General features: G+C 40.5%; 1 protein-coding gene across 8 annotated transcripts in view; it reads right to left on the reverse strand.

Moving 5' to 3' along the window:
• C9H11orf65 (chromosome 9 C11orf65 homolog) overlaps window positions 1-14,198 on the reverse strand; it is a 138,060-nt gene that overhangs the window by 61,636 nt on the left and 62,226 nt on the right. For all 8 annotated transcript variants that reach the window (XM_055355471.1, XM_055355466.1, XM_055355468.1 and 5 more), the window contains 3 exons: window positions 13,933-14,133; window positions 12,599-12,729; window positions 351-521 (listed from right to left, as the gene is read on the reverse strand). In XM_055355471.1, the coding sequence (XP_055211446.1) occupies window positions 351-521; window positions 12,599-12,729; window positions 13,933-14,133 (503 nt within the window). The remainder of the gene's footprint in view (window positions 1-350; window positions 522-12,598; window positions 12,730-13,932; window positions 14,134-14,198) is intronic.

A 14,198-nucleotide genomic window follows, 5' to 3' on the forward strand; every position in this document is an offset into this window, starting at 1 on the left:
TCATACAGAAAGGTTAGGGAATATAGATGAAAGAAAACCTTTGTATTATTAATTTCATGCTCTTAGCCTTTTTTCTAAATCCCAAAGTAAGAAGCAAAGCAGACTAAAGCATAAGAATAAAGTCTAAGAATAAAGAGCCCTAAGTCTAATTTTCTGTTTTCTATTTTTGGATCATTCATTTTCTTACCCCTCATGTCTTCTTCTGTTCTTTCTAGACAAATAATAGATACTCGGGTTTTTTTTTCTTTGAAGATTGTTTGTGGCCCCAAGATTCAACATGGAAATAGGAAATGTTAGAAAAAAACTATGATGACTGCCCTTGTTCCCCAAGAATAGCAACATGTACTTACTCATCAAAGTTCAGTGTATTTGTCCAGTTCAGCACTTCATCCACTTCCCATTCCATCACAGAATCTATCCCCCCATCTTCAAAAGCTCTAATCAGCCCCTTTGTTGCAGTGTGAATTAGTCCTAGAGTTTCATGATGTGTTGACTTAGCCTCCAGACTTCCTGAGTAGTACCTAAATAGGGGAAAGGGAAAGAGAAGTAAATCTTTTGAAATAGGAGATTACAAGTAGATACAGGCAATATATATTGTTGCTATTTACATATTAAAACTATTTGCATATTGAATAAAGTTTTCATTCCTATATAACTCAGATGCATCTAAACCACGATCTATGTGATGGAATCTTCTGGGGGAAAAAGCAACTTAACCACACTAACTTAAAATCACCCCTCAATAAGTTGCATTTTTATGATACGAAGAAAAACTAAGTTATTAAATTGTTGAATCTTAGAATTATAGAGTGGAAAGGGTCTTAGAAACCAAATAACTAACCTACTCATTTTTATAGGTGAGGAAATAAATCTTTGAGGAGTTAAGTAAATTTTACAAAATCAAGAGGCTAATAGCAGATAAAGAGGGAAGGAAAGTGAAAAAAGGAAAGAGAGGAAGAGGTAAAGGGAAAACAGATACCTTTTCTTTGTGCCAGGTACTTTTCATACAGTCTTATTTAATTCTTTTTAAAAAGACACAGCCAGGCCCAGCGCGGTGGCTCACGCCTATAATCACAGAACTTGGGAGGCCAACACGGGTGGATCACGAAGTCAGGAGTTCGAGACCAGCCTGGCCAACATGGTGAAACCCCGTCTCTACTAAAAATACAAAAATTAGCTGGGCATGGTGGCGGGCCCCTGTAATACCAGCTACTTGGGAGGCTGAGGCAGGAGAATCGCTAGAACCTGGGAGGTGGAGGTTGCAGCGAGCCGAGATCATGAAACTGCACTCCAGCCTGGGTGACAGAGCAAGACTCCATCTCAAAAAAAAAAAAAAAAAAAAAAAAAAGACACAGCCATTTGTGGCAGCTATTTTTATTCCCCTTTTAGACATAAAGAAACTGAGACCTGGAGAAGTTAAAATATCATTCAACCTGGGCACAGTGGCTCAAGCCTGTAATCCCAACACTTTTGGAGACTGAGGCAGGAGGATCATTTGAGGCCAGGAGTTTGAGACCAGCCTGGGCAACAGAGAGATCCTCATCTCAACTAATAATTTTAACAATGTTTAAAGAAATTGTTCAAGATCATGTAGCAGTAAATACTTATGAGAGCCAGTATTCAGACCCTTAGTCTTAAATTCAGCCTCCTTCTGCAGCACTGCCTGTCTTAAGCACATAAAATAATACATTCACTGATAATGAGCTGAGTAACTAGAGAGAAGTTAGTAGTCCTTACCAAGATCATCAAAACTTTTTTTGGTATTTATTTTAAGATCTACATTGGTAGCCATTTTAAAGGGTCACCTATTATGAAGTTGTATTCATTTATTAATTCAACACTCATTGATTAGGAAACAGCATAGTGGTGATATGGAGCAAGACTCTGGTATCAAATTATCTGGATGTGAATCTTGGTTCTGTGTTACATAATCTGCTAAATAACCTAGCCTTTCTGGGCCTCACTGACCTCTTCCTTAAAATGGTAATCAGGGCCAGGTGTGGTAGCTCATGCCTATAATCCCAGCACTTTGGGAGGGTAAGGCAGGAGGATCACTTGAAGCCAGAAGTTTAAGAACATACTGGACAACACAGTGAGACCCCATCTCTACAAACAATAAAAAACATAGCCAAGCACAGTGGCACACGCCTGTAGTCCCAGCTACTGGGGAGGCAGAGGTGGGAGAATTGTTTGAGCCCAGAAGTTCAAGGCTGCACTCAGCTATGATAGCACTACTGCACTCCAGCCTGGGTAACAGAGTGAGACCTTATCTCTTAAAAAAAAAAAAATCATAACACTACTTCCTCCTAGCATTCTTGAGAGGTTTAGAAGCATAAATCCATGTGGGATGGGCATGGATGGTGGCTCATGCCTGCAATCCCAGCACTTTGGGAGACTGAGGCAGGAGACTCTCTTGAATCCAGAAGTTCAAGACCAGCCTGGGTAAAATAGGGACAACCTGTCTCTACAATTTTTTTTTTTTGAGACGGAGTTGCTCTGTCTCCCAGGCTGGAGTGCAGTGATGTGATCTCGGCTCACTGCAACCTCCGCCTCCCAGGTTCAAGCAATTCTCCTGCCTCAGCCTCCCAAGTAGCTGGGACTACAGCCCACCACGCCCAGCTAATTTTTGTATTTTTAGTAGAGATGAGGTTTCACCATATTGGCCAGGCTGGTCTCGAACTCCTGACCTCGTGATCTGCCCGCCTCAGCCTCCCAAAGTGTTGTGAATACAGGCGTGAGCCACTGCGCCCAGCCCAAATTTTTTTTTTTTTTTTTTGAGATGGAATCTCACTCTATTTCCCAGGCTGGAGTGCAGTGGCGCCACCTCGGCTCACTGCAAGCTCCGCCTCCCGGGTTCACGCCAGTCTCCTGTCTCAGCCTCCCGAGTAGCTGGGACTACAGGCGCCTGCCACCACACCCGGCTAATTTTTTGTATTTTTTAGCAGAGACGGGATTTCACCGTGTGAGCCAGGATGTTCTCGATCTCCTGACCTCGTGATCTGCCTGCCTCGGCCTCACAAAGTGCTGGGATTACAGGCATGAGCCACCGCGCCCAGCCGAAATTTTTTAAAATAATAATAATAAAAAAAGAAGTGTAAATCTATGTAAAGCATTTAGAACAATGATTGGTACACAGTAAGCATTCATAGGCTGACACTGTTATCGGGTGGCAGGGCTATAACAGTGAGAAGATACATCCTTGCCCTCATGAAATTTTGACTTCATCAGATTTTAAATGGATAATGATCCATGAGAGCAAATGCTCTGTTGCCCAGGCTGGAGTGCAGTGGCACGATCTTGGCTCACTGTAACCTCTGTCTCCTGGGTTCAAGCAGTTCTCCTGCCTCAGCCTTTCAACTAGCTGGGATCACAGGAGCACACCACCAGGCTTAGCTAATTTTTGTATTTTTAGTAGAGATGGGGTTTCACCATGTTGGCCAGGCTGGTCTCAAACTCCTGACCTCAAGTGATCTGCCCGCCTCCACCTCCCAAAGTGCTGGGATTACAGGTATGAGCCACTGTGCCTGACCTCTTATTTTTCTTTCATCAACAGTGATATATGATAATTCAGATATCTTTTTTCTCTTATTAAGGAAGTATAAAATGCACTTTGTTTTCAAGAGAGTCATAGTAATTGTTCAAATAATTTAATTCTCAGGTTTTGAACTCTTTTAAAATGTTACTATTGGCCGGTTGCAGTGGCTTATGCCTGTAATCCCAGCACTTTGGGAGGCCAAGGCGGGCGGATCACGAGGTCAGGAGATTGAGACCATCCTGGCTAACACAGTGAAATTCCGTCTCTACTAAAAATACAAAAAAAATTAGCCAGGCGTGGTGGCGGGTGCCTGTAGCCCCAGCTACTAGGGAGGCTGAGGCGGGAGAATGGCATGAACCTTGGAGGCAGAGCTTGCAGTGAGCTGAGATGGCGCCACTGCACTCCAGCCTGGGCAACAGAGCAAGACTCCGTCTCAAAATAAATAAATAAATAAATAAATAAATAAATAAATAAATAAATAAAATAAATAAATAAAATAAAATAAATTAGTTACTATTATAATTAAATTGTATAAATATTGATAAAATAACAGGTTTGCAAGTAGAAAGTGTTTCAAATATAGTGATCAGAAATAAAAGATCACTTTATAAACATAATTTGTTTTATAAACAAACTAATGATCTTTTAAAAAGACCTAAAATTGGCTAGGGTGGTGGCTCACGCCTGTAATCCCAGAACTTTGAGAGGCAAAGGTGGGCAGGTCACGTGAGGTCAGGAGTTTGAGGCTGGCCTGGCCAACATGGTGAAACCCAGGCCCTACTAAAAATACAAAAATTAGCTGGGCATGGTGGCGTGTAGCTATAGTCCCAGGCACTCAGGAGGCTAAGGCAGGAGAATGCTTGAACCCGGAGGCAGAGGTTGCAGTGAGCTGACATGGTGTCAATGTACTCCAGCCTGGGCAGCAGAGCAAGACTCTTTCTCAAAAAAAAAAAAAAAAAAAAAGACATAAAATTTGTCTTTGTAGGTAATTTTGCAATATATTTTTAGTTGTATTCACCTTAACATGATCTTATATTCTTTCTAAACTAGGAAATTTAGAGGGAAAGAATATTATAAGAAATGTTTGTCTAAATGTCACGACAGAGAGAGAAGTTAAAACAACAAAGACCTAGGAAGAATCAAAGCTTAAGTTGCAAAGGAGGTTGAGGAAAGCTAAGATCTATAGGACACAGGAAGGGACTAGATTTAAAAGCCAGAATTCTTTTAGTAAGATAGGGGTAAAAAATAAAAATTTTGTTGATTTTGTTCATTATTGATTCTCAGCAACAGTCAGAATGAAGTGTTTAAATGCCATAAATGAACAAAGCACACAAAGTAAAATTTCTCATTCACCCCCTGCAACTCTATGAAAAGGAAATGTAACACCCAGTCATAAGAAAGCATTCATTCATTTATTTATTCTATAAGCAACATATATTCATGAAACATGAACTAAGTCTGAGATCCTGTGCTAATAAATAGAACAGAGTCTCTGCTCTGTAGGGACTCAAAGTTTAGTGGAGGTGGCAGACAAATACACAGTTAATTGCAAAAATGTGACCACTGAGTATATAAAAGATCCATGGGGCACATCAAAAGGAAGTACCTAATTGTGTCTAGGTATGTAAGGGAAGGTTTCAGAAGGAGCTATTTGGGCCAAGTATCAAAAGATGAAGATGTTGTTGCCATGCAGCTGAGCACCCTAGGGAGAGGAAATATCATGGGAGGTGTAGGTAACGGGGAGCCCTTAACATATTTTAAGTAAAGAAATTATTTCTGTCTTAGAAACATCAGTTTAGTGTTTATACAGAGAAGACGAAGGGACTAGAGACCAGGAAACTAATGAGAAGGTAGATGAAAAATGACGAGACATCACAGTGGAGAATGAAAGAAAAGATCAGATTTGGGAGACACTTTGGAAGTGGAATTAATAGGACTTGATGACAGATTACATGTAGGCACTAAAAGAGTGATAAATCTAGGATAAGCCCTCTGTTTCTGGCTTGGATGACTGGCTAAATGCAGTGTCATAAGCTGAGACCAGAAGAAATACTGAGAAGAAACAACTTTTGTGATGTGGAAGATTAGAAATTCAGTTTTGGAACTGTTGAGTTTGATATAGAAATGCCCACATAATTAGAAATACAGAGCTCAGTTATGGATGACGATTGTGTTGAGGGTAAATAAACACAGGAAAGAAGAAGTAAAACGCATATTATTCTTCATGTGCATTGGCTTATCACCAGATGCTGTATCCCAGCTAGTAATGTGACGGTGCTTCAGCAAGTCATGCCACCATTCTGTCAAAGCCAGCTGTTTCTAGGTGATGGCACATATGGTAGGTGAATTTTGTTGTTCTCAGCCTGTAACCACACTTCCTTTGCTGTTAATAGGTCCCCTATTAGAGGCAATGTTGTATGAAATAAAATGATGACGATGGATAACGCATTCTGTTATGAGAGGTGTTGTTGCCAGAAGTAATGCAGGCAGAGAAATAAAATTAATATCCAGAATATTTGTCTATCACTGTGAGGATAAACGGATGCCTCCTCTATTATGGGAGTGGTCTACTTTAATCAGCCTGTCACCAACTAGCCAGCATATCTCATTACTGGGGGCAAAGCAATGGCCTTTGCTATACAGTCAGCTGTGACTGTAGCCACAACAACTTGGTGAGGGGAAGACCAAGTTGTTGAGTCTATATAGGGCCTCCATCCCTGTAATCCTGGCCAATTTGGACAAGACTCCACGGTGCAACCACTGAGGTGCCGGGGGAAAAAATGACATTCACAGGATGGATCATCTTGTCCATCTGATTACCAAGAGCTGTCTCCTTCATACAAGCCCTTTGGAGGGCATTCACATGGGACAAAAATATATTTTGTATCCATTCTGAGTATACCTCTACCCTGACCTATACTCACCAATTTTCCAATTTTATTATTTGCAAATGTTGATCAGCTGGGAAACTATAAATGTTGGTCAGCACAGTCAATGAGATCCCTACCTCAGGCTGTTTCCCCTTCAAATGAAGTGGAAAACCAAACATACCACAAGTTATGCCCACTGGAAGGATATCTTTTGATCATTTTCTGGGCCAACCGAGGAATTGAAATCATTAACTGTCCATTTTTAGATGATGCAGCATCCTGTATAGATCCAACTTATTCCTCCAACATATTCCTCCCTGTTAACTTGTCATGGGGACTCCCTATGAAGCCAAAGGTATGGAGATGATGTGGAGTCAATGCAGCGTAAGTAGTGGTTGCAGGAGTATGAGCCACCTGCTCATGCAGCTTACTTGGGCCTTCTGGACCTTCTCAGACTCATTCCCATATAGATCACATTTATTTTACACTAAAACAGTGCTACGTACTCTCAATTTTATGGTTTAATTGATTAGATAAATCCCAGGTCAGTCCATGATCATAGCACTTGGTATCTTATTGTCCAGCAACCAGTCTCTACCAGGACCAATTGCAAATCTGGAACAGATTTTCAAATGGAATATAGCTTCTGGCAGAGGAAGGAATTCACTGCCTTCTTCCTAAACCCTAGAGGTCTGTGCTGTGATTCTCCCATTAGGTCTCTTTAGAGACTGTACAGTTTTTCACTACCATGGACATTTCTAATGCTGTTGGGACTGCTGGGCCATAAAGCCCAAGTTGTAAGGCAGCTTGACCACATTGTGGATCTGCTACACACCTCTTTCTTGCTCCATGTCCCATTGAAGCCAGCTTGTTTATTAGATCACCTAGTAAAGGGGTTGGAGCAGCATGCCCAAAATATGTCATACATTAGCTCTCAAATCGAGAGAGGGCCTCTAAGTGTTGTGTTTCTTCAGGATGGATGGTACAAGGTACAGTAACTTGTCTCTCATTTTTGAAAGGATATCTCAAATGTCTTTAAGCTTCAATTATATGCCAGATCCTTAACTTTTTGCAAAGTTTATCTGCCTCCTTTTAGTGTGCATTTGTCCTACTAAGCCACCAAGGAGCTGTTATTTTCTGCTCACCACATCCAATCAAGGTAAGGTCATCAATGTAATGGACAGGCATAATGTTCTATGGAAACAGATGTACAAGCCCCTGGGGACAAGAGCAGGAAAGGTGATGTATCTTCGGGAACAACATGTAAAAACACACTGTTCTTTCCATGAAAATACAGACTGCTTCTCCTGTTGCTTAGTGATTGGGATGGGAAAGAACACATTTGCCAGGTCAGTTGCAGCATACCAGGTGCCAGGGGCTGTGTTGATTTGCTCTGTTGAAGAAGCCACATCTGGAAGCCTCGCTGCAATTGTGCCATCAGCTGACCTCTACCACTTCAAAGTTCCATTAGTCCCAGTGAACTAAAGGAACCAGTTCCATCACAGCTTTCCCCACTGTCATCTCCAGCCTTGTAAAGGACAGCCACCACAGAGTTCATCAAGAAATATGCTGCTCCTGGGCCAGACGTGGTGGCTCACGCCTGTAATCCCAGCACTTTGGGAGGCCGAGGCAGGCAGATCACAAGGTCAGGAGTTCAAGACCAGCCTGGCCAATATGTTGAAACCCTGCCTCTACTAAAAATACAAAAAAAAAATTAGCCAGGCATGGTGGCACATGCCTGTTATCCCAGCTACTCGGGAGGCTGAGACAGGAGAATTGCTTGAACCTGGGAGGCAGAGGTTGCAGTGAGCCAAGATTGCGCCACTGCACTCCAGCCTGGGTGACAGAGTGAGACTCCATCTCAAAGAAAAAAAAAAAAGAGAAAGAAATATGCTGCTCCCCTCGCTCCCCTCACCGAGCTATTACTTCATAGCTTGATGAAAAAGGTATCTCCTGGGACTTCCTGGGGTGATGGCTAGACGGTGGTTTAGTAGATTGCACATAACAGAAACAAACACACAATTCCCTGAACTTTTAGAAATCCTTTTTCTAATGGAACAGGAATTAAAAAAAAAAAAAAAAAAGAATGTGTAAACAGAAACTCAGCTGTACGTAAGAAAACCCAACTCCCACTAAGAAGGAGAAAGAGCTGGATGGAGTCCTTTAAAAATTAACTGCCTGTTTTTCTGTGGCTAGTGAGCCTTATCTCTCCTTCTTTCCCAGGCATTGTGAAGACCCTGTTTCTCTAGCTGTGCAGCTGCAAGGTCACTAGACAGATAAACTCAAGTCATAAAACATGTTTTCCTTGAAAAGTAAGAAACGATGTAATGCAGGTCTCAATTAATTGAATAACTATCTTTGTTTCTTGCTTCTGTAATATGCTTCCCCCTGCACAGATCTCCCCCAACCCCATGAAATGCTTAAAAGGTAACTTAACTCTTTGTTCAGGGCTCAGTCCTTTGGATGTTAATCCGACTGGGCCAGTACACCTAAAATAACAAATATCCTCCTCAACCCCATCGGTCTCTCTGATTCCTTATCAATCCTGCTACACTACAGTATACCAGAGAAGTTCCAGCATTTTGCAAAGGTAGAACTTTGGTTGGCTCTACCTAAATCAGGCTTTGATTAGCTAACTTAACAGACCATTAACATAATTTCTGGCCAAAGCATTAAATCCACAATCCCAGGTGAGTATGGCCATATCAGTAAGTTCGGCCCAGCCAACTCTCGATCTAACAACCTTAGAATCCACCCTCACACAATGCTTATGAGATTCCTGGCAATGTAGATCAGTAATTTCTTGTAACTCTTCTGGTTTATAAACTATCTCCTCTTGGAGTGGACCTTGTACCTCTGTCTGGGCTGTCCTGAAATACAAATCTCATTGTGAGCTAAAGGCAATGAGAAATAGTAGAGGGGGAATCCTGAGGAGAATCAGCTTAAGTGTGTGTGGCAACTGTGCCAGTGCAGTCACTGAAAGGCTTTTATGCAGAAAAGGGCCGCTTCCCTCAAAAGGGAGAGCAAGGGTTCCCTACACCAACAAGGCATTTTGGAAGTTCAAGATTCTTAGCCTTGTGTATGTTTGCCCAAATGTCCTAATCCCAGGCCTCAGAGTTCTACTTCTTCCCCACTAGTGCCCTTATCTTAGAGCAAAAGACCTGGCAGAGTTAAGCATTTGATAGTACTGTAGGCATTGTAACCCTGTGACCCTTGCAATGGAACCCAGGGTTGCCCTCAACCCATGCTGTGACTATGAGATAAAGGACCACTTCAGAGCTGCCAGGGAGGTCTTCTGATTTTCTGCACAGGTTTTTAATTTTTTTTTTTTACTATTTTATTGAGGTATGGTTGATGTACAATAAACTACACATATTTAAATTGTACAATGTACAGTTTTGACATGTCTATATACCTGTAAATCCATCACTACAATAAAAAATAAATCTATCCATCACCCTCTGATGTTTCCTTGTACTCCTTTGGAATCCCTCTCTTTTTCCTCTTTCCTATCTCCAGACAACTACTGATCTGCTTTGTGTCACTTCAGATTTGTGTCTTCTAGAATTGTATGTGAATGGAATCATACAGTATGTATTCTTTTTTGACAGATTTATTTCATTCGGCATTATTTTGAGGTTCGTCCATGTCATTCTGTGTATCAGTAGTTCATTCTGTTGTACTGCTGCGTAGTATTCCTTTGTGCAGATATCCTACCATTTGCTTATCCATTCACCTGCTGATGCACATTTGTGCTGTTTCTGGTTTTTCGCTATTACAATGACAAATAAACCAGCTATGAACATTCACATACAATCTTTCTGTGGACATGTTTTTATTTCTCTTGGGTAAGCATGTAGGGGTGGAATGACTAGGTAGAATATTTGATGTGTTTACTTGTTTAAAAAAAAAACTTGTCAAACCGTTTTCTGAAGTACACATTCTAATTTGCATTTGCTCCATATCCTTGCCAACAATTGGCATGACAGACTATTTCAGTCATTCTAGTGGGTGTGTAGGGGTATCTCATTATCATTTTAGTTAGCACTTCTCTAATGATTAATCATAGTCACTGGTTGAGTTATGCTAATTTGCTATGTATGTATCTTCACTGATGGAATGTTTATTCAAATTTTTTGCCCACTTTAAAATGTGATTGTTTGAGAGGTTTTTTTTTTTTTTTTTTTTTTTTACATATTCTTGATTCAAGAACTTTGTCAGATATATATTTTGCAAATGTTTTATCCCGGTCTATGGCTTTTAATTTTGATAAAGTAAAATTTAAAATTGTTTCTTTTATAGTTCCTGACTTCTATGTCCTCTTTAAAAAATCTTGGCCAGAACAAAAGGCACTAAGATTTTCTCCTTCAATTACTTTTAGATGCTTTATGGTTTTTGCTCTCATATTTAGATCTATAATCTCTTTTCAGTTAATTTTACACATGCTGTAAGATAACACTCAAGTTTCATTTTTCTGCATTTGAAAATCCAATTTGTTGAAAAGACTATTTTTTCCCAATTAAGTTCCCTTGGCACCTCTGTTGAAAATTAATTAACAATATACATGGGGGTTTATTTATTTATTTTTTTGAGACGGAGTCTCGCTCTGTCGCCCAGGCTGGATAGTGCGAGGATAGCAGTGGCTGGGGGGAAAGGCTGACTGATTCCAAGGAATGAGTCATCTTGCTCACCTAATTATTAAGATTCTTCTCTGTTGAGATTGTTCTTTGGCGAGCATTCACATAGGACACAAGCATCTTCTCACTTGGTGCCCATCTGGAGAAGTCTGCACATACCTCTTCCCCAGACCACTTGTCACCAATTTTCTAACCATGTTCTTTCCAAATCCCTGACCATCCAGTCAAACCATCCATCAATCACCATCCATCTATAGATCTATACTTCTGGCCATCTTTTCTTCCAGGCACAATATACAACCAGGTATGCTACTTGAGGTTCTGTCCCAGTAGAAGGATTTCCCTTCCCCTCTGTACTGCAAGTGAAGCTGTAATGTATATGGAACTTCCTGTGAGTCCCACCTTTTACTTGACCCCCTTAGGCCTGTTAGGACTTGAGTTTGACCAATGGAATGCAAAATAAATGTTGCTGTGACTTCCAAGATAAGGCCTTAAAAAGCCTTGTAACTTCCACTTTCTGTCTTTGATACTTTTTTTTGTGTTTGTTTTGAGACGGAGTCTCGCTCTGTCGCCCAGGCTGGAGTGCAGTGGTGTGATCTCTGCTCACTGCAAGCTCCGCCTCCTGGGTTCACGCCATTCTCCTGCCTCAGCCTCCCAAGTAGCTGGGACTACAGGCGCCTGCCACCACGCCTGGCTAATTTTTTCTTTTTCTTTTTTTTTTTTTTTTTTGGATTTTTAACTAGAGACGGGGTTTCACCATGTTAGCCAGGATGGTCTCGATCTCCCGATCTCGTGATCTGCCTGCCTCAGCCTCCCAAAGTGCTGGGATTACAGGCGTGAGCCACCGTGCCCAGCCACATGGGGGTTTATTTCACAATTCCATATTCTGTTCCATTGACCTATATTTCTGTCTATATGCCAATACCACAATGTCATGATTACAGTAGCTTTATAAGTCTTGAAATCAGGTAGTATAGTTCTCCAATGCTGGGATTCGATCAGGCTGCTGGGAAAAATATTAGTTATGATGGCCACAAAACCTTTTTGGAAGGCCTGAGGGTTTTCACATGACCTCGATAACAGACCGGGCCGAAGGTGGCCTGGTCCCATTACCTTTAGTTAAAAAGATTAAAGTAGTAAACAACCGGATGTGGCGAAGTTTTACCTAGTTAGCTTGTTTACTCATGCAGTCTTAAGACAAGCCTTTGATGTGTGCTTTTTACTCGGGAAGTCCACAATGTCAGTTAGCCTCTAATGGCGTTCACTCAAGCTTTTGTTAACTAATCTTAATGAATAAATATGAGTCTCCCTAGCTGATTGGGGCCAGCTGCAGTGACAAGCCTCTCTTGGTGTGTAGGCTGTTGGACACTCAGCAGGACTGGCAAAACAGAATATCTGTGTGTCAGTGTGCGTTTTATTCATCCGTCGTTTGGGTCAGGGTCTGCGGGCAGACCCCCTGCAGCTAATGCCCTCTTGTGAGGAGCAATACCTCATTTCAAATTTGTTTTTTTCCCAAAATACTACGTATTTCCTTAGTAAGTGTTTCATCAACTTACATTTGCCTCATCCACTCTATTTTTCTAAGTTTTCTTTTCTTTTCCAAATCTTGCCTTCTCTTCAGTTTAGCGAAATGGAATTCACTTTCCTTTTTGTCTTCCACCACCATACCGTCAGTAGATAGCCAAAACTATTGAGAAACAAAAATGAACATACAAAATGTTGAAATATCGATTGTGAGGTTATCTGGCAATAGACAAGAACTTCCATGTGTTCAGTAGGAATATGCCAAGATAGAAATAGAGGAGAGGATAGATACTTTCAAGGTATTTCTAATTAAGTGATGGGTGAGTAGTACACTCAGCCTTCAGAAGCACATGCTACAGATAGATCAACAAAGTACTAGTGTACTGAGGTGCTTAATAAGTGTTGAATGGATAAATAAACAGATATATTCTAAGAGTGTCTCATCTTCTCACATGAATAGACCTGACCTACTCTTAGTGCTAATGGCTTTTGATGACTCTAATCCTCAAGGAGTACAGCCACCCTTCAGGAATGCAGAAGTCCCTGTACCATGTCCTAAGACTTTGTGGTTTCCCCGTTATGACATTTTCTCCTAACTGGTTGTCTATTTTCCCCCTTCCAACTCATTCCCCCTGCTCTATCACACATACCCTAGATAATAAGGAAAGTTTGTTAATCCTTCCAAACACTATATATTTGCCCTTATTAAACCACTTAACATGTTTACCACACTGTACTGAAATATCCTGTTTACTTGACTGTCTCCCTAATTGAAAGGCAAACTACTTAAGTCTATCCTCTGCATCCAGAACAATGTCTGGTATATGGTTGATATGCAATAGTTTATTATTAAACAAATGAATGAATTCATACCTTGATCATTTTCACTTTTCATACTTGGTATATTCTTTTGTGTTTGTTTTTGTTGTTGTTGTTAGTTTGTTTTTTGAGACAGAGTCTCACTCTGTCGCCCAGGCTGAAGTGCAGTGGTGCCATCTCAGCTCAAAGTGCTGGGATTACAGGCATGAGCCACAGAGCCTGGTCATACTTAGTGTTAATATATTCAACATACCAAATTCTACAATCTGTATACTGGGTATATAATCTGCTGAGTCCCAGAGAGTATCTAAAGATGGTCTAGATTCAAAGCTGATAATTAAAAGTAGAAATAAATGTAGTAAGAAAAAGATAAATTGCTGTGCCTTGAAGTATTATTAGCAACCCCTGAGTAGCTAACTTAAGCAAAATTTATCAATTAAATTACTAGGATTTATTATTTTAAAAAATAATTTTAAAATTAATTTTTGAAAAGACAAATGGGTTTCTAAATACGTAAGGTTAAAAATTAACATTTCTCTTTTCTTACTGTATCAGAAACTGGCCTCCAGCCATTGTTTTCTATACGATGATACCAGCCACTATGATCCTCTTCCTGAAGATGATCATTTTTATTATGAGATGTACGCTTTGCTGGAAGTTTTGCATAATTTCTAGGGCTGTTAGCACACAGATCTTCAATAGGTCTGTGAGTAAAAATCTTATAGTATATATCAGGTGGAAATTTAACCTGTAGAAGGAAAAGTTCAAAGAGCCATTGTAATGTAATTACAAAAATGTTTTACATTTTGAAAA

Source organism: Gorilla gorilla, chromosome 9 (assembly GCF_029281585.2).
Source record: "Gorilla gorilla gorilla isolate KB3781 chromosome 9, NHGRI_mGorGor1-v2.1_pri, whole genome shotgun sequence".
Taxonomy (NCBI): Eukaryota; Metazoa; Chordata; class Mammalia; order Primates; family Hominidae; genus Gorilla; species Gorilla gorilla.